This window comes from Salminus brasiliensis, chromosome 23, assembly GCF_030463535.1.
Source record: "Salminus brasiliensis chromosome 23, fSalBra1.hap2, whole genome shotgun sequence".
NCBI lineage: Eukaryota > Metazoa > Chordata > Actinopteri > Characiformes > Bryconidae > Salminus > Salminus brasiliensis.
Window position 1 is genome coordinate 22,261,386 of NC_132900.1, and position 20,308 is coordinate 22,281,693.

A 20,308-nucleotide genomic window follows, 5' to 3' on the forward strand; every position below is an offset into this window, starting at 1 on the left:
GCTGGACTTAGTTTGAGAGAGGACAAGAGAGAGAGAGAGAGAGCTGTGGGATCGAATTAGAGGTCCTTGAATTAGAGGTCCAAAAGTTTAGACTGAAAAACAACCTCATCATGTGTTGTTGTGTGTGTGCGTGTGTGTGTGAGTGTGAGAGAGAGAGATCCTTGAACGTGCTTACCTTGATTTGTGCGTCTGATTCATCTGAGTTTGTAAACTTCCTGTTTTGGTGGCAGCCGGTTAGCCAGAACCGAAATTACAGCCAAGAACAGTTGTGTCTGGGCAAAGTGCTCCAACGGACGAAACTCAAACACACAGATAGAGAGGGGGTGGTGGGGGGAGCATACTGCCAAATGTTATAGTTTATGATTCTTCCTTCCTGGCAGAGACAGAGTGTTTGAGGACAACCAAATATATTCATACTAGTCAAATAATTTTCCAAACCAGTAGTTTTTCTTATTGCTTTTGACAACAGTAGTATAAGCCCAAGAATCATTGTAGGTTTAGTTTTTACCTGTATTGTTATACAACCAGACCAACACATGAAGAGCATGGTAATTAGTTAATGAGCCTGATCAGAATCTCAACTGCACTTGTCCATCTCTCTGTTACTGTACATCTGTGTCTTCTTTCAAATCTCAACTAAAGTCTAAATGTTTGCACACACCCCTTCTAATAAACACATTCAGCTACTTTAAGTGGTTGTCATTTTTGACACAGATGTGCAAATGATTAATGAACGATTATGTGAGCTGCTTCATGGTGCTTCCATGTTGCAAACAGGACGACGCAGAGATACATGACTATACATGTGGTGGTGTAATGTTTTTAAGGGAACAGTACATGAATACACACAGTGAAGAATTATTAACAGAATTAGACGTATTAACAGAATTCAATTTGTTTTTTATTATAATCAACATGGGCAAGTTTACATTGATTAGAGGCTGAATGACCGATTCAATTAACTGCCCAACCCTAGGATAAACAGTACCCTTCCAGAATTTTAAAGAAGCAATAAGTGAGCAGGCTTCCCAATATTTTTGTGTATCTCCACATTCAGTACTTTACTTTATCTATGTGTCTTTTTTTATTTAACTTGACCTTGGGAATGAGAAAAATGCTTTATAAAAATATAAATAAGCTATATTGGTAACTTTTTCATAATATGTTTGGATGTTCTCCCTTTTATTGCTTTTATAAATGGAATCATGGACAATATAATTTGGCTCTTTAATGTCAAAGTAAAACAGAGTTCTACAAAGTTCTAAAAATATATAATGTAAAAATAAGTAAAGTGACTAATTGTGAGACTGCTGGTACCATTTTTATTTAATTGGCATCACATGTGTAGAAATGTGATATAAAAGACAGGAAAGACTTTTTTTTGCAAATAAATGATTGATTTAAAAAAGTAGTCTAAATCTAAGTAGTCTAAACAGAATACAGTCAAAACCATATCTTCAATATACCACAATTGAGGTGTGAGTTTGTTATGGTGCATTGTGGGAAATGAAGTCCAGACAATCAACAGACAATCAAGTTTGACAACAGATGGGATCGGGACACAATCTTACATTGAATGCATGAGCTTTGTGCAGAAGGAAGTTGATTTGCTGTCACCAGTAGCTATGCTGGACATGATCATTTTATAGAACAAAGTTGACATCACTGCCTTTATTAGACAAGATTTGACCAAAGACAAAGTCTTTGAAAAAGACAAAGTAATTCTATGCAAAAAAGTATTAAAAGCAAAAACACACTTCAAATTATACAAAATCCTCACTCGTGGACTATCATCTTGAGCTCTCACCACAGGTTTTTAATTAATCAAAGCTCAGAGAACTGGGATAACCTCTCCAAAAGCTTGATTCTGTGGTAAGTGAACTATTTTTGCGTAGTTTTGGAGATATTAGACCAGTGGTTTTTAGTCCTGGTCCTGAAGTATTACTGTCTTGTATGTTCTGCTTTCCCAGAAAGAGTTTAAGCTTAGATCTAGACTACACAAATGAAATGGTATTTTGAATTGGAAGGATAGTATCAACTGCAACTAAGCTTAATCCTTGGACAAGAAACCAGCGTTCTTCCAGAGTTCCCCATGCTCTCAACACATGGGATGCAACTAACAAACTACTTAATAAGCATTTCCAGATGTGAATTGGGTGTGTCAGAGCAGGAAAACTGGATTAATCTAGGACCAGGATTGAGAACCAATGATTTAGGCCACTGTCCAGTTGGAAGAGGCGTTTAAAGTTTAGTTTTTGATGTCAGTCATGGACTCCAGTAACTCCAGGTGCTTATGGTCTGAAGACAAGAGGTCTTCTGGCAAAACCCTTTTTTTCAAAAATTTCAGTTTGTTGGCATGCCAGCAGCAAGTAATTGTAGTTCAAGAGGTAAAAAGGTAACTATTCCCTATTAACTCACACTTATCATTAACACTTAGAGGTGAAAAACATCTGGATCTTCTTTTCATTACATCTCAGCTGAAATTAAGTTGAATGTTCTTCATGATGCTCTGTTACCTGAGATGTTTTTCTTGAAGCTATTTTTTAGCCATTTGATTGAAAGTCAATGTCATTTGTCAATTCTTTAGTGTATTCTCCAATCTTCTCCATGTTGATGGGTAATTATGATGATGGATGATGCTGAGGTATTCGGTCTGTGGGTCATGTTTAAAATTCTCTCAAACAGGTGACTGCATGTTACAACACTGAAGAAACGTTGAACTGGATTGGTCTTAGATGGTCTTACATTAGCCAATACCTTAATATATAACCGGCCCCAATCTCAATCCACTAGACCAGATTGGGACATCCGTAGCGATTTCACTGTTTAATTACAGTTGTTTCAACAGTGATTGTTAAATGGATTGTTTATCAGAACACATTTCCACTGCATCTTACTCATTCTACATGAGACGATGTAAGAATTACACTCGTTACAAACTAATTATCTATGGTACTCAAGAGATTAGCTTGATAGATTAGTTTAGAAAATAAAATTTTGACATCCTGCTGTAAAAACAATCTAAACAAACTGAATATTCATTATCACAGTTACAGTAGTACTACCGTGTACCGGTTTGCCAGTCCTAACCCTGAGTGCTTGGTAAAGTAATCGTAGGCTATGTGTGAATCGATGAGGGGTTGTAAAGGTAGGGGGAGTAGTATCAAGCTTATGGAGTAAAATATGAAAATCCAGTGTGGTTAGGAAAATGACTTACAAGGTAAGCATAATCTCGTCTGAACTACTGGCACATTCCACTTTGTGTGAGGGAAAGTTCTGAACACATATACACACACAGACGCACATTGCGAGGCTCTGTTGTTGTGGGGGAAGTGTGGATGGCAGCTGCACAGCTGTCGTGTAGCCGATCAAGCTAATCATTCAGTGCAGCTGTGTGTGTATATGTGTGTGTGTGCATGTGGAATAGCAGTAGGGCACAGTAGACTGTCTGTTTATCTGTATGGGAAAGAAACAACTTGGAAACACATTCATTTACTGCAGATTTTAAAAGTTCAATATCTTGGCAAGATGTAAGAATGCATCTGTGTCTGCAATCAAGATATAACTGGTCAGCATTTCCTCTGCTATGTCCTGTTTAGGTATTTACGCACTTTAGTGTTACGCAATTTCTTAAATCTGAGCTCGGCTTACAGTCGCAAGGCGCTTTGACCATGTAAATCTTATTGTGGACACACTTTTCACATGCATTTCAGAGCAAACTAAGAAATACAGAACCATCACTGCAAGGGAAAGAAGCATTTAGACTGACACAGTAAATAAAAAATTCAGGATTTTACATAAATATGACATGATTATGCAGTGTTACACAGTTCTCACAAGCTTTGTGTTGCCCACTTTACCAGAGTTACATTGTGCAGTTAGCAGCATGTCTAGCCTGGAGTAGCAACAATAAAGACGTAATTTCCCTTTATTACAGGTCAGTGAAGCACCAACATGATTTTGAAGCTGTTATTTTCTGGTAAAATTGAATGTTATTGCTTTAATCAGATAAAATATATTTCTGGGAATTAATGAACTAGAACTGAACTGTCATCAGATTAACTAGGACAGGTGAAATGTTGTGTTGAGCTGCTAGTGAGCAATGAGGGGTAATTCTCACCTCTCCACAAAGTTGGCCATGCCAAGATAAAACAAATAGCACATCTTATTGGTATAAAAAATCTGCCACAACCTCATTTAAATGAAATAAAATGATATATTAAATAATATTTATAAATACATGTACTGTGAGATTCCTCTATCAAATGCAGGAATATGTTAGTGTTTTTTACCCTGGTCAATATCTGTTGCATCTGTAGTGTGTGGTTGCTTTCCACAGACCATAATTTTGATGCACTTTCCTGGAAAGAACGGAAACTAATTAACTGCCCAATGTGATATGGAACTTTCTTAATACACTTAAAATTGGTTTTGTTGGAAGGTGACAATGTAATGTTAACCACTTCTGGTGCAGCTTTAATGTTTCATGCTCATTTGTTGTATTCTCTGTTTCTTTCTTTCCCTTTGCCTTGTTTGATTTTTTTTTTTAAGCTGCTGGTGTATAATATAATATGTTAGTGTGTGTGTGTGCTTGAAGAAGAAATGGGGTCAAAGTTCATTGCTCTGTCTGGTGCAGTGGGCCTCAGAACCATCCATGTGTGTCCAAATCACCATATGTTTATTCCATCAGCAGGTACACTAATGACTATGTGTGTGTGCGTGCGCAACTGTGGGTAAATGGAGACGGATGTGTGTGTCTATATATCTGTGCTGCAAGGGCTTGTGGGTGTGTGTGTGTGTGTTTGTCCTGTAAAGATGTGTTTTGGAAAGTATGCTTATGTACCTAGCAGTAGTTTTTCTCTCTATTCTACTATGTGGGGGTGTGTGTGTGTGTGGGGGGAGGGGGGTTATGGGTTGTGTGGGTAATATGTGTAATTGTTTGTAAACATCCATTACAGAAAGCAATTTACAGCCAGTCAACCATATATATTTCAACCATATATTCTGTTTAAAAATATCAGCCATTTTAATTATGTTTTATCATTTTTAGAATGAATGAGTTTATTTCACGTGCCAAGAATTTGAAGACCCCATGAAAACATTTGTCTTTTTTAACATATGGACATTTTGGCAGTATGGAGTGACAATTTGCTTGCAATAAAAAGTTACAATACCCCCACATGTATTACTAGTTAGAATACCTCAAATAAGAATCAGGTGCTCATTAGCTACAGCTGATTAAAATGAGGTTAGACCTCAGACATTTAATTTGGTTTAACTGTTGAAGTGAGTGGTATCGCCATGTTGGCTTCAAAAAGCCATTCCAGTGTCCACAAAATAATCTGTCACTGTCAACATGGCCAGATTAGGCCGTCCTAGCAAGTTCAGCCCGAGAGCAGACCACAAGATGTGTAAAGAAGTCTCCAACAATCCTAAACTTTCATTATTGGAGCTATAAAGATGATGTCAAAGTACAGCATCTACCATCAGAAAGAGACAACACAAGTTTGATTTTCATGGGAGCAGGAAGAAATTCTTGACTTTTGCATCAGGGCATTTGCCATGTATTTGCCTTTACCCTGAGAGCATATTAGGCAGCAAATAAACAGTCTTCTTCAGTTCTTGAAGGCGATGTTGTAAAAGCAGGACAAATGGGCAAGCATAAGGATCTGAGACACTTTGACAAGGGCCAGATTGTGATGGCTTTGATGGCTAGTCAACTGGGTCAGAGCATCTCTAAAACATCAAGCAGGTTTTGTGGGGTGTTCCTAGTATGCAGTAGTCAGTACCTACCAAAACTGCTCCAAGACAGGACAACCAGTGAATCGGTGACATGGTCATGGGCATGGTTATAGATGTGATCCATGTACGCCACACAAGTAGTACTTTTTAGTACAATTGATTTCAGATAAAACAATGAATGAGCCGATTTCCTAATTCTTTTGTGAACAGTTAACAGTAAATCAGTAGTACGATTTAAATAACTTTGCTGTTTAATGTTAAACTGATATTATTTGGTCAATTTATGAGTTCTGTAATGAGTATGAGTTTTGATAATTGATTTAAGTAAATGCATGTGCGTAAGTGTTTGTTTTTTAACTGCCTGGCTGTGAAAAAAATCGATAATCCTCAAATATAAGGATCAACATACCTTATAAAGTTCTTTTTTCAAAAGCTACATGTTCATTTATTTTAGATCTGAAAGTGCAGAACTGTCTCTTATTAATTGTTGAGGTTAAGCCTCAGCTGAGGTTTAGGATTAGTTCTCATTAATTATGTAATTGTTATTACAGATTTGTATCGCAAGACATATGTATGGATACACAATAAAAATATATGTACGTCTTTGTGTTGCAGGGATGTCGAGTGTGGCTATGGGAGGGGGATCAATACTGGCCCAGTACAGTGGACTCCTGCTCAGGTGGTGTGGTGGTCTTCCGCACAGACTTTGGACAGGTAAACCCAGCTGTATTTTGTTTGTGTCTGTGTGTGTGTGTGTGTGAAAAGGAGTGATTGTTTAGAAGAGAGTAGCACAACCTCTGCTGTACACACTTCAGAGAAGAGACTCATTAAACAGGTGGGATGGTCTCAGTTTACACATACATACTCACCCACCCACCAACCCACGCATATGCACATACCCACCTACATTCCCAGCCTTAAGTATGTGTGGTGGTGCCTAACAGCCCAGTCATTAGCCATAGACACTGTCAGAGTATATTAGGAAACTGAGGGATGAAAAGGATTTCAGAAGCCAGACACAGAAACTCTCACACACACACACACACAGAAAATGTGATCTCTATCTTGACTTCATAAGAAATCATTTTTGCTGTATAGATTACCTGCCAAAACACCCTCACTTTTTTTCAGTGGTCCACTGGTAGTGTTGCATCTTAGCAATGAGTTTCTTACTTCCACTCCACCTGTCAAACCTGTTGCTCAAAGTTTTTTCTTACAGTTGAATCTAAGACTTGGTCCATGTGAGCCACCTATCACACAAGTTGTTGACTTTCTGAAACTTGTCTTCTAATGCTGTTGTGGATTTAGGTCTGCTAGACCTCTTCTTGTCACTTTTCTCCAGTGTCCAAGAGCTGTGGAGCCTTGTTAGTGTAGGAAACTGCTCATGACACTCTCTAAAGAAAAGACCCACACTTAGTTATTATCTGTGTTCCTTTGTTAAGTGTCTTTTCTAGACATGCGCAATCTAGACATGCAGACATGTAGTGTAAATGCTGCGGTACAGAGTGCAGTAATACAGTCAGTTCCAGCACTGCTTTAATAAGTAAATTGTTTAAATTGTTTGAACGGATTTTTTTTTATTTATTATTTTCCCAATATACTTCCATTGCCCCAAACAGTTATAAAATGAAGGAAAAAAGGACTTGAACTTTGTAAATCTCAATAAAAAGGAAAAAAGTGGGTATTAAAACCTTTGACCGGTAGTGTAGATGGGATGAAGATTTTAAGTATAATAAGAGTCACTGTGACAAGATTTATCCTCAAAGAGAGAGAACAGGGGAAATACAAGAGGACAACTATTTAAAGAAGTGAAAAAAGTGTAAATAAAGTAAATAAAAACATATAGAAGTACATTATATGTCCACATGTTTGTAGACACCTTTTCTAATAAAGGCATTTTAAGTTGCACCTGATGCTCACACAGATAGCCTGTCTAGTCCCTATAGAGAAGTACTGCCAATAGAATAGGTCACTATGGAGCAGATAAACATAAACGTATGTCACCGTGCATAATGCCAGGTTTACTGCTGTAAGGAATTGTTTGTATTTAGGGATAAGAATGTTTGTGAGTGCTCCAAAATCTAGTAGAAAGCCTTCCCTGGATAATGGAGATTACTCCCAACAAAAGCAGGATACATTTTTTTTAAATTGTTAATTCCAGAAGAAACAATCAATGAGCAGATGTCCCAATACTTTTGTCTTTGCAGTGTGCAACAAATAGTTCTTTCTTTCTTACTTGTCCTTTTGTCTCTCTCTTTTTTCTCCCTCTTTCTCTCATACTTTTTCTCTCTGTGTTACGCTCTCGCTGACGTTCTTGCTATGGTTAGATTATTTCTGGTCCTGAGTTACTTTTCCATGACTGGTCAAACCATAATCACTGGGTTGGGTTATAACACTCCCTTTTCACACACACACACACTTAAACACACATGCATATACATGTAGTGTATATGCTTACACATGCTAGAATTGGTCTATTTTATGTAATTTTTGTTTGTGTGTTTTGTCTTTTTTAAGGTGTACACATATAAGCAGAATGCGCTAAGCAGGCAAAGAGTATATGAGATGCACAGTAACAGTGTCCATGGAGTGGAGGACATGGCAGCCCTGCAAGACCTGCACGAAGGAGCTATTCTACACAACCTGCATCTGAGATACACCCAACACAGCATATATGTGAGTGCACACACATCTATTCCCACGCATCATGCAGTGTATAGGAAATTTCACACACATACACAGAAGAAAGCTATGAAAGGATGTTACTGTTACATGTACACCATCAGCAGACGGTTGTGCTTCGTAACATGCTTGTTGCTTTCTATCTGTAACAACAGTGAGTGGCAGGTACCTGTTGAAAAAACTAAGCCTGGTCAGCTCAAGCTGGTTAAGATGGTTAAGCTGTTATGGGCAGTTTAGCACTTGACCAGCATAAGGTATGTTTTCATTTGAGTTTGATGGTTTCACTGGTATACCTAACAACTTATCCAAGTTAGACAAACCAACTAGTCCAAACTGGTTGACCATTATGGCTGAACTGGTGGACCACTGTGGTCAGGTTAATCAGGCTGGTCCACCAGTTCAGCCATAATGGTCAACCAGTTTGTTGATACTATCAAGCTCAAATCAGACTTAAATGAAAGAATACACAATGCAGGTCAGGAACTAAGCCGGTCAACCAGCTTAAACAGCTTCTTAACCAGCTAGCTTACAAGAATATGGTAGGCTTTCAGCTGGATGATCACCTTTACCATCAAAGCCCAGCTTCGATAATCTGAAGCCAGCTACCAGGAAAAGCAGGTATTGAGCTGGATTTTTAAGCATGTGGGGCATGTGTGTGTGTCCAGGGGTGTAGGAGAAACTTACATGACTTGAACTTGTTCTGGGTTGAATGAGGTGTCATTCTGATGTAGTAATCACTGCCCTGACATTGCCAACATTTCTGCAAATTAGTGGATCATTACCTATCACATGACACTTGATAGAAAAAAAAGTCACGGGAAGTATATCTCCCGGTCATCCAATTTAGCTGTAGACAGTTCATTCAGCCTACTTTGAAGTACTTTCAAAGTAGGATGCCGTGTTCTCAGTTTTTTTCTCTTCAATTTGTGTAATTCTCAAGCCTTTCATAAGTTTTAAAGCAGCACTGCGAAAGGTTGGGAATTTGGTGACCTCTTTGTTGAGTGTTTAATAACACATCTTTGCAATGCCAGTTGTCTTGCAAACTGCTCCTGGCTCCTAACTTTCCTGGTCAACTGCTTTAAGAAGTTGTTAGACTAATGATAGTGAAAGCATGTACACATTAGCTCAGATAACAAGGCATAAATCTCATAGATACTCTAATTAATACTGCTTAGCTGTATACTTGCAGAATATTCTGCAGTGTTATTAGCCATTATGGCCCTGTTTGAAATCAAAATCTGTTAATTGTGCATGCTAATATTAAAAATGAATACAAAAACAGAAAAATCCAAATGTACCTTTTAATTTGATTGCATAAAGAACCTAAATCTAAGCGAAATGCAGTTTAGTTTAGTTTTTTTAGATCAATTGGCTTAGCTCACCACTCATTAAGAGGTCACTCTTTTAGTTCCTAAATGACTCTTCATTCAATAGCACTTTTAGTTGTTAGCAATATTATCTGTTATTTTATCAGTCTAATTATCACACATAAAATTAGCATTTCCGCTAACATAGTCTCTCAGACTGGAGAAGAAGACTGGAGACTGGTTTGTCAATTCTGTTAAATCAGTTAGCAGACATCCGCATTTGCTAGCATAATGATAAGTGACTGGATAAATGATGGCCATGCTACCCACCCAAACAGAGTGAAGCTGGTTATGCTCTTTTTTCTTTTTGAGTGTTTTGTTTATTTATAGCTTTTTTACTTGTTTACTTGCAGTTTATCTGGTGACATTGTCAAGTCAAGTCAAGTCAAGTCAATTGTTGTCTTATTGATTTGATTATTAAAATATTATGTCTTAAAACAAACATATATGCATCATGTCTGGGGAATTCTGTTGATCAGAAATAGCAGACATATTGTCCAGGTCTAAATGTATACTAGCTACAACTATACTAGCTCTACAATGTCCTTTATCCAAGCAATATGAGCTATACCTATTTGGGCATTTAACCAGTTCAGCTGCACCTCTTGTTGAACCTAAACTAAACGTATGACTTCCAAATGCATTTAGTTTCATATTCTCCCTGTTTAAGAGGGCTGCTTCTGTACATTCAACAGCCCTGTCTTGTAACCAATGATGCTTTGGTTACAGGTTTGTTGTGGAGATGGATGGATTGGTCGGTGTGTGGAGTGTGTCTCCCTGTTTGTGACCTGCATACAAATCCTTAGCATTTACAGTCTGTCTTTCCTTCTCTCAAATGGATCATTGTTTTCCAGCCAAGAGTAGTAGATCAGAGTGAAGGGATATAGTAAAAGAAGCAGAAGGAACGCAAGAGGAAACAGAATGCTGGAGAAAAAGCTGAATGTATTTTTATTTAGTCTGGTTCCTTCAGCTGTGGTTTTGCCGTTCAGGCCAGTAGGGCTTTGATGTTAGAGTCTAGGTAAAAGAGTGTGTAAGTATGTGTGCATGTAGGTGTCTTTTAAACACAGATGAGCCAAACCTTTAAACCACCTGCCTGATATACTGTTGGTCATCTGTGTGCCTCCTAAAAACTTGCCTTGTGGTGGCACATTAGCATCAGATCCTGTCAGTTGCAAAGTAGATCAGATATGACACGCAACCAGCATGTCCAGCAGGTATACGGAGCATGTACACATGATCACATAAAAGAAAACAGGAGTCATTAGACCAATAATTGCTTCAACAATGTGTAAATAGCCATATTAACATATGTACCGCTATTAAAAGTGAAGAAAAAAAGTAAAATCATTGCTTTTGTTCATCTAAATCTTTTCTTTGAATTGTATATTTGAATTATATAAGAAAGCAGTTACATTATTTGTTACCTTGTGAATTTTTTATTTAGGTTGAACAGACAAACAGTATTTCTACAGAATGTTTCTACCGAGTGTGTGTGTTTGGCTTTTTTGGCTGTGACCTCATCGCTATGGTACTGAATTAATGATGCACAGGCCTGCTGGTAGTTAATAATTAGCCTGGAAAGCTCTCTGCATTTAGAAACTTTGCACTGCATACAGGGGATTTTAACAATGGTTACATTGGCCCTTCATCAGCAGCAAAAGACGATAGCTTGAACGTATTGGTTTTATAGTAAGATAATAACAACAATTTGTAACAATAAAATTAAAAATAAAAACGAATAAATAAGTAGCACATTAAAGAGAAAAGGCTTTTAACCCAGTATGTGTAGGTCAGGATCAGCAGCAGTATTTTGAACACACTTTAATTTTAAAACCAAGCCATTAGGTATGGAAAACATGATACTTTTACAGTATTCTGGTTCACTCAAAGGTGTATATGTACACTTACTGCAGTGGAGAGAATGTGCAGGCAAGCAAACATTACTAATATAGCTCTCAGAGCCAAAATCACCTGAATTCTTAGAGATAAGCAGTCTAACTATACTATATTATATATTTTCTCTAAGCTTCATCATCAATAATAAGTCACAAATCCCTAAATGTATCAATCATTGCAATTAAACTGGGGGCTGTCATAGACATATGAGCAATAATGAAAGCTAATGGTCTATTTATAACACATACAGATAATATAATAAAGGGCCCAAAATCAGGCTTTGGAGACCTCCACAACATTTGACTTTATTATTGACTACATTTGACTATTATGACCACACTATTCACACTATTCACTGCTTGCCATTATTGTTTCTGGAAGCCACTGTAAAAACACAGCTAGCAGTGAATTATAAATCACGTGGTTTTCAATCAGGAAGCAAAATGGAAGAGGGTGCCTAATAAAAAAATAATTAAATGTGGCCTTTCATTTGAAAGGCCTTTTCATGGCCTTTCATTGAAAGGTGACCATGTTGTCACAGAAACATGGGCTAGCAGAAAGGAGGTTATAGGGATGCAGCCTGAGTGTCTGTCCTGAAAAAGGACAGCTCCTCAAACTGACAGATTGAACAGCAAATTAAACTGATTGGATAATTGGTGGCATGTGGGAGTAATCAATCCTGAACATAGGTGGCATTTGGACAAACATACACCATACAACAGGCTCTCTGTCTTTGGTGTATGTATATATGTACACATGTATGTATATATGTAGACAAGGCTGTGTTTACAGGGGACAATCACAATGGTGTTTTTTTGCTAAATATGTGTAGCTGTGTTTGGGGTGTAAGGCATGTCCAGCCTTTTTACAGCTTCAGGATGATGATGAAAGAGCGAATTTAGGCCACTGCAAGCAACATATAAAAAACTGACTGGAATACAACCAAAGTCCTTCGTTTTTACTACACTTTGTTTTGATTGTGTATAAGTGTGCACATGCATGTGTGTGCGTGTGTTAAAAATGACCATGTCTCCTGAAGAAATGTCTTGTGGAATGTTTCTCTCGTTCAGATCAAATTCCACAGCATTTAAAACACAAAGGACTCTCTCTCTTTCTCTTTCTCCCCCCCCTTTCTTACTCTTTCTCTCTCTTTTTCTCGTCCTTTTTCCCTCTCTGCCCCACTTCCCCTCTCTCTCTCTCCCCCTCTATTTCTCTCTCTCTTTCTCGCTGATTGTAAACAGCTGTGGTCTTTTTTCCTTTCATAGCGACAGGGAATGGTAGGCTAGCTAACTGCTCTCCTACCCACATCAAACACTCGCATACACACAGAACAACACACGCACAGCGCACATACACACTCATACTGCTGGGGGGGGGCATTTTTCAATTCATGAGAAAGTTTTTTTTTATATTTTAGGCAGTATATTTCTGCAGATGAGGAGTATGTGTGTAAGCGTGTATGTGTATTTGAGTGTGAGTGTGTGAAAGAGAGAGAGAGAAACAGCAGGAAATAGCTCTGCTTTAGTTTGGTTTGGAGCTGTAGCTTCTCATATTACAGCTTAGAGTTCACACACACCACACACACTCTGCAATTAGTCTGTCTGCTGGATACACACTATGCTACATGAGGGACCTATACCACATCAGGGAGCTGCATGCCTGCCTTCTGTATGTGTGTGCGTGTGTGTGTGTCTTTACATGATTATTAATAATAGTTACTGTAAACTGCAGCTGTTTTTAGGCTGTATTCAGCTGTTTATAGATATGTATTAGGTTCTTTAGGGATGCATTAGTTTTTATTTTTTATTATACAGTGTATTGTGTGTGTGTATGTCCTGGGACAAGGATGAGCATGTTAATGTTAATGTTACCTTGCCTTTCTTAAGTGTGTTGGGTTTGAATCCTAGCCTTACTCTGTTTCCTCCTCATTCATATGCAGAAGGTCATTTAAAACAGCATCTAACCTGGCCTCTAAATCAGTTAAATTTGCATTATTTCTGTAAGCTTTGTTTCTTAGAGATTAAGACTTGATGTACGTCTTTTTGTTGAGTCCATGTTGAGTAAAATCAGCATCTATCCTTCTAGGTGTGGGCTAAATGTCAATATGTTGTCCTTTTTCATGATACTTAATACTTAGGTAATACTTAGAACTAATTAACGCTGTATAATATGAAAAATATGTGTGTAAAATGTTTTAATATTACGTTACCGCCTTAGTCCACATGCTTCTTTTACTTTCAGTGACAGTTGACACATATATACTAGTGAACACACAGTAGACAGTAAGCACATGAGCCCGGGTGGGAGAGAGGGTTAAGCGTACGGCAACTTAGCATACCTGGTTATTCAATCCACAACCCTGTTATCAATAACCCAGTGCCACCACTGCACCGATATCATGTGTATATTTAGCACACTGAAAACATAGATCTGGAAGTAAATTGGTTGAGAATTGTAAAATAAAATTTGACACGTCAGAAAACTCAAAATGTGAGGGGTTCTTTAGCATTTTAATGCATTTAGCATTTTAAATATGCACACAGACTAATTTATATGCAAACCAACAACCTGGTGTTGAATGAGGCCTTTAGTGTGTGTGCTTGTGTATGAAGAACAGCACATATTCAGTGCATATTGTGATTTGTTATTTAAAACATGCGTCGTCTCAACCGTCATTCAAAAGTATTTACATATTTGATGTAAAGTAGGTCAGTGGGTACTAGGTTTACACACTCTCAAACAAGGATGTGTACACATATTGCACACATATATTTCTTTGAGTTTTCAATGAAATATATGTGCGCTTATATTCTTTTCTCAGTTTAGCATTACATATAAAAATGTGTTTTAAATTGTTGTTTTTATCTCTCATTGTCTTTTTGCCTGTCTATAACTTGTCTTCCACTTGTCTTCCACTTAATGTTTTTTTTCTGTGCGTGTGTGTGTGTGTTACGTGTGTGTGTGTGTGTGTGGCACACCTGTCTGTAGACATATATTGGGTCCATATTAGCAGCGGTGAACCCCTATCAGTGCTTGCCGGATATGTATGATGTATCAGCGGTGGAGAGATACAGTCGGCATCACTTGGGTGAAATCCCCCCTCACATCTACGCCATTGCTAACGAATGCTACCGATCACTGTGGAAGCGCAGCAACAACCAATGTGTACTCATCAGGTACAGCATGGACATATACACACATGCACACTACACACTGTTTTTTTTTGTGCAATGTTAAGTCATGAGATCATCCATATATCCCTTATACATATAATTATGTACACTCACTAAGCACTTTATGTATTACTTCTCAGTTATGAGTATTAATTACTACCCAGTTATGCATTTCTCTTATCACTCAATAGTGTGGTAGCAGTACAATTTTGAAAATTTTACAAATATAAATATAGAAATGTAGGTGTGGTGAATCTCAATTTCTGCTGAGGCACACTGATGATAGGTCCGAATTTGGCATTAACAGCATAAATCCATGGAACCAACCTGCCTTGTGCAAGCTGTCCTGGCTGGTGGAAGCTGTATATTGCTGTGAGGATTGTTTTCTTGTTCACTGTGAGCCTACTTGACACACTTTGTGGCACTTTGACTATTTGAGAATTGTTGCTGACCGCGTGCATGTTCATACACACATTTTATCCATTTTCTGATGGCTACTTCCAGAATGATAATGCACCATGTCGCAAAGCAAAGGTTGTTTCAAACTAGTATTATTGGCCTAACAATGCATTCAGTGTTCTTTAGTGGCCTTCCCAGTCACCTGATCTGAATCTAATAGAACATCTTTAGGACATGGTAGAACAGGAAATTTGCAGCATGACTGTGCTCCTGGAATCTGCACGAATTGTGTTCCACAAAGAGATGAAGCCTTGAGAGCAAATGGAGGGCATACCCAGTATTAGTATAGTGTTAGTATAGTATTAGTTGTGAAATTTCCTTTCTACTAAATATTCCACAGTCAACTGTCAGTGGTATTATAGCAAAGTATAAGCGATTGGGAATGACAGTAACTCAGCCACGAAGTGGTAGGCCACTTCAAATGATAAAGCGGGATCAGCGTATGCTGAGGTGCTTTATACGCAGAGGTCGCCAACTTTCTGCAGAGTCAGTCGCTACAGACCTCCAAACTTCATGTGGCCTTCAGATTAGCTCAAGAACACTGCATAGAGAGCTTCATGGAATGGGTTTCCATGTTCTGTGTGAATCACGTTTGTCTGTCTGGCAATCTGATGGACAAGTCTGTTTTTTTGCAGTTGCCTGGAGAATGGTACTTGTCTGACTGCATTGTGCCAAGTGTAAAGTTTGGTGGAAGGGGGATTATGATGTTGTGTTGTTTTCAGGAGTTGGGTTAGGCCCCTTAGTTCCAGTGATAGGAACTTTAAATTGCTCAGCACACCAAGAGATTTTGGTCAATTTCATGCTCCCAACTTTATGGGAACGGTTTGGGGATGGCCCCTTTCTCACAAAGCAAGGTCCATAAAGACATGGATGAGCGAGTTTGGTTCAGAAGAACTTCATATGCGTAAGAAGGCAGATGAGCAAATACAATATAGTGTATATTTAGAAAGAGGTCAACAACAACATCTCCTCAGACAGAACACCTTTATGCACATACATTCCTTATGCAGTTGTTAATGTGTGAGTTTTGTGTTTGGGAAATGATAAATGAGACTGAGAATGATTGAGTGCATGTTAGCTGTGTGTGTGGCCTGTCAGTGTATCGTTACACCCCAATGGTGTGTGTATATACTGTGTTTAGTGCCCTGCTGTTTTATATGTATGCCTTCCCATTACGCAGGAGCTTTAACTACCTACTTGTTGTGTGTGTGTGGTTCAGCAAGGTTTAAATGGTTTGTCTCACAAACAGAGCTGCACTGTTAGGATTAAGATTGTTCATGATTCTCTTGTCTGCACTGGAGCAGAAAGTGAGCTGTAAACTGGTCGGACTGGTCTCCTCTGTGTGCACTGCAGTCAGGAGTCTGTACCTACAGGCCTGAAAACACCCTAACTGCCTTTTTTACTATGCAGCAGATTATCAGGGTTTGCTGATTTGGCTTAACTGTGGGATGTGACTTCTTCTGGCACATGAGTTTCACAACTGTAGATTAATGACTTGTATGGTTTTTTAAAGATTGGCACAACCCACAAAGCAGGATATGAAGTGTTAGCACTTTTAGCAGTCTACAATCTATTAGTTTATATGTCATCTCATCTGCACTGTTCATAGTGATTGACCAGTTGTTTTAATAAGTGGCAGCTTAATTTTAGATATTAAGCACAAGGACAAATGACAAGAAGAAAGTATGAAAAGTATTAGCATTTTTCAGAAGTATTTAGAAGTAAACATGAAGAGCATTTTTTGTATGCGAATGAAAAGACCATAAATGAGCCAATTTAAAGCAAACATCATTATGTGAGCACTGTTTAAATTAATTCAACCAGGGTATCAACTATACAGGTTTTCTTTAGATATGGCGAACTCAAAAACATGGACCCCATGTACATCTGGTCACTTTATTTGACTAGTACGTGGATTCTGTCCTGATAAGAATTTTAGCCATACAAATTTACTCAAACGCGTCTCCGGTTAGTCAGACTAAAATTCGGTTGCTGTGTGCTCTGTGTAAGGTAAGCTGGTGCTAAATCTAACACTAAAGTTATTAGGTGCTCGTCATTGCGTGCACAAGGGAACACCTAATTACAGTTAAGCTAACTTAGGTAGCTAGGTAAATTGTCATATTATTATTTTATAATGGTATTTAGCATTTAGCAAATATAGTAATATAAGTGAATGAGTTTACATTAAGAGCAAATGAAGCTGTGAGTATGGTCTTCCATACAGGGTAGTTTAATCAAAACCTTTTTATCTTCTAGAAATTGGTAAATAATAATAATAAGTCCACATTATTAAAGGACACCACACATTTTTAACTGTATTAATCATAATAACCAGAAGTGACAGCATCACTTCTCATTAAAATATCATAAAACACTCATTATCAGAAATTAGGTCACTTTTAGATTTATACTTAATCAGTCAATAAAAGACCATTGCTATAGATTCTATTTTTTGCAGTGTTTTCCAGCAGTGCTAACTAGCTCTAACCCCTGGAGTAGTGATGTTTTGTGATCGTGAGAATGATTATGAAGCTCTAAGGCAGGGAGGCAACGCACAGCTGCAGGGCGTAAATCTGCAGCCCACAACCTCCAAAACATACAAAGGACAAACACACACGCACACACAGACACACTAAGACGGACCCCAGCATACACACACACACACAGACGATAACACATATAAATGGCATATACACAGCCTCAATAGACAGCTGAAGAGCTGGAGATGAACAGGTAACACAGCAGACGCAGACACCTTAAAGAACTATAAGCATTTGGGTTTGGTATGTTTCCAAAGATTTAAATATTTACTCAAGGCACAAAGGCACTAGGCACAACGCTAACCTTGACCAATGACCCCTAAATACCATGAAGGGTTAAACCCATGGCTGCCTGACAACACTAATTACAAAAATATGTACAAGTCAAAGGTGCTCCGTTTATCCCTCTGTTTGTGTGTGTGTGTCTATGTCTCACACACTTAGAACTCTTGTCTGGCTCAAGTGCTTAGAAGATCAGCACTCCCCCTTGTGGCTGATTAAGTTATTAATGTGTGTGATTATCCAGGTAAAGGTGCCTTCAGCTTTAGGATCCCCATCAATGCCATAATTTCAAAAGTAGGTTGTTGTAGCATATAATGTCTTTAAGTTACTTTTTATTGGGTAAACACTTGGGTTTAACATTTAGAAATGACAAGGTAAACAATTACTTGGTTAAACAATAAATCAGTGTTTTAAAGTTTTGTTTAATGTTGTTAGAGCCATTCTTACTTCATCACAAGCCTTGGCTAGATACAACAGTACGATTCTTCAGTCTTCCAGGTTTAGGCGTGTCATTCTGATGTTGCCTGTCCGTCACTGATTTAAAACAGTGGTGCTGGCCTACAAAGCCAAACATGGATTGAACCACCATTCTTTAAGACACCAAAACTCGTCAATCATCAAAACTCTTGCCATAGAGGTTCCATAGAGGAACTTTTACTGGCTGTCCAAATTGTCCTTGCTGGCTTTAAACGCAAACTAAAGACCTATATTTTTACCTTAAAATAATAAAAAGCTTCAAAATCATTGTAATGCTCCACTGGCCTGTAATAGGGAGAATAGTGTGTATATTGTTGCTACTCCAGGCTCGGCATGCTGCTAACTGCAATATGTAACTTTGGAGCAGGCAGACCAACACTCGGGAGAACTGCATAATGCTGCACCTCATATTCATGTAACGTCCCGTAATATTACTCTTAACGACTCAGTGTACAGTTCTTTTAGGGGTGTCTGAAAGCACAAATTCTACTTCCTGACTGTAGGGGGAGCCCAGGAGCAAGACATACCCATTATCAATGCTGCTTTAAATTAAATTATTTGAAGTAGACACATATTAAACACATATTGTGTTTTATATACGTATCAGTACTGACTATTGTGTTTGGCATTATCTTAGCTCATGGGCATCTTTAGATTGTATCATATTTGCACTAGCTAGGAGTATATTTTTGTGGACAACAAAGCACTCGTATAAGGTCCTATGAAATGCTATGTAACTGGGTTGTATGTAAACAACATTATCTGACTTTTGATTTTGTGTGTGTGTGTGTGTCAGTGGGGAGAGTGGTGCAGGTAAGACGGAGAGCACAAAGGTGATTCTTCGTTTCTTGTCATTGATGAGTCAGCAGAGTCTAGAACTTTCCGCCAGAGACAGATCTTCACATGTAGAGGAGGCCCTATTGGAGAGCAGGTACACACACACACAAACACACACCAGCCACATCTCCAAACACATGCACACCTCCTACAACCAGACAAACATACCAAAGTCCTTGCTACTAAACTTAAACACACTCGCACAAACATCTGCAAACAAATACGCACATTACACCCACATTACACATGCCAAATTCTTTTCTATCTTACCCAGATATATGCATGCACATACACACCAGTTCCTTCCTCAGTGACATAAAAAGCATACAAAAACATACACACACTTAAACACACCAAACTCATGTCTACCATGCTTTCGAATATGTACACACAGACATTCATGAAATTTGCTTTACCAGAAATACACACTCATAACCTCTCCAATGGCAGAAACACACTCACACATTCACACATTTACATGTACACATTAACTGCCTTTCCAAAAACATGCCACACCAGTCAGTCCCATACTGTACACAGATACACAGATACGTACAAACACACAGATACTACATGAACACTCTTGTTAATCATGTATTAATCATGAACCATAAAGTATTTGTATATATTTAAAACCTCTCTCTACCAAACTACACCTCTCTTATCTCTCTCCCTCTCCATCTCTCTCTCCTGCTCTCGCTCTCTGTCTGTCCTTATTCAGTCCCATAATGGAGGCTTTTGGGAATGCTAAGACAGTGTACAATAATAACTCCAGCCGATTTGGGAAGTTCATCCAGCTTCATTTCAGCCATCGGGGAAACATACAGGGAGGAAAGATTGTTGACTGTATCCT

General features: G+C 38.3%; 1 protein-coding gene across 1 annotated transcript in view; it reads left to right on the top strand.

Annotated features, from left to right (window-relative positions):
* The window catches only part of myo10 (myosin X), a 63,136-nt gene that overhangs the window by 11,892 nt on the left and 30,936 nt on the right, over nucleotides 1-20,308 (top strand). The window contains exons 2-6 of the mRNA XM_072668448.1: nucleotides 6,358-6,456; nucleotides 8,260-8,418; nucleotides 14,676-14,863; nucleotides 19,415-19,549; nucleotides 20,177-20,301. Of these exons, the coding sequence (XP_072524549.1) occupies nucleotides 6,358-6,456; nucleotides 8,260-8,418; nucleotides 14,676-14,863; nucleotides 19,415-19,549; nucleotides 20,177-20,301 (706 nt within the window). The remainder of the gene's footprint in view (nucleotides 1-6,357; nucleotides 6,457-8,259; nucleotides 8,419-14,675; nucleotides 14,864-19,414; nucleotides 19,550-20,176; nucleotides 20,302-20,308) is intronic.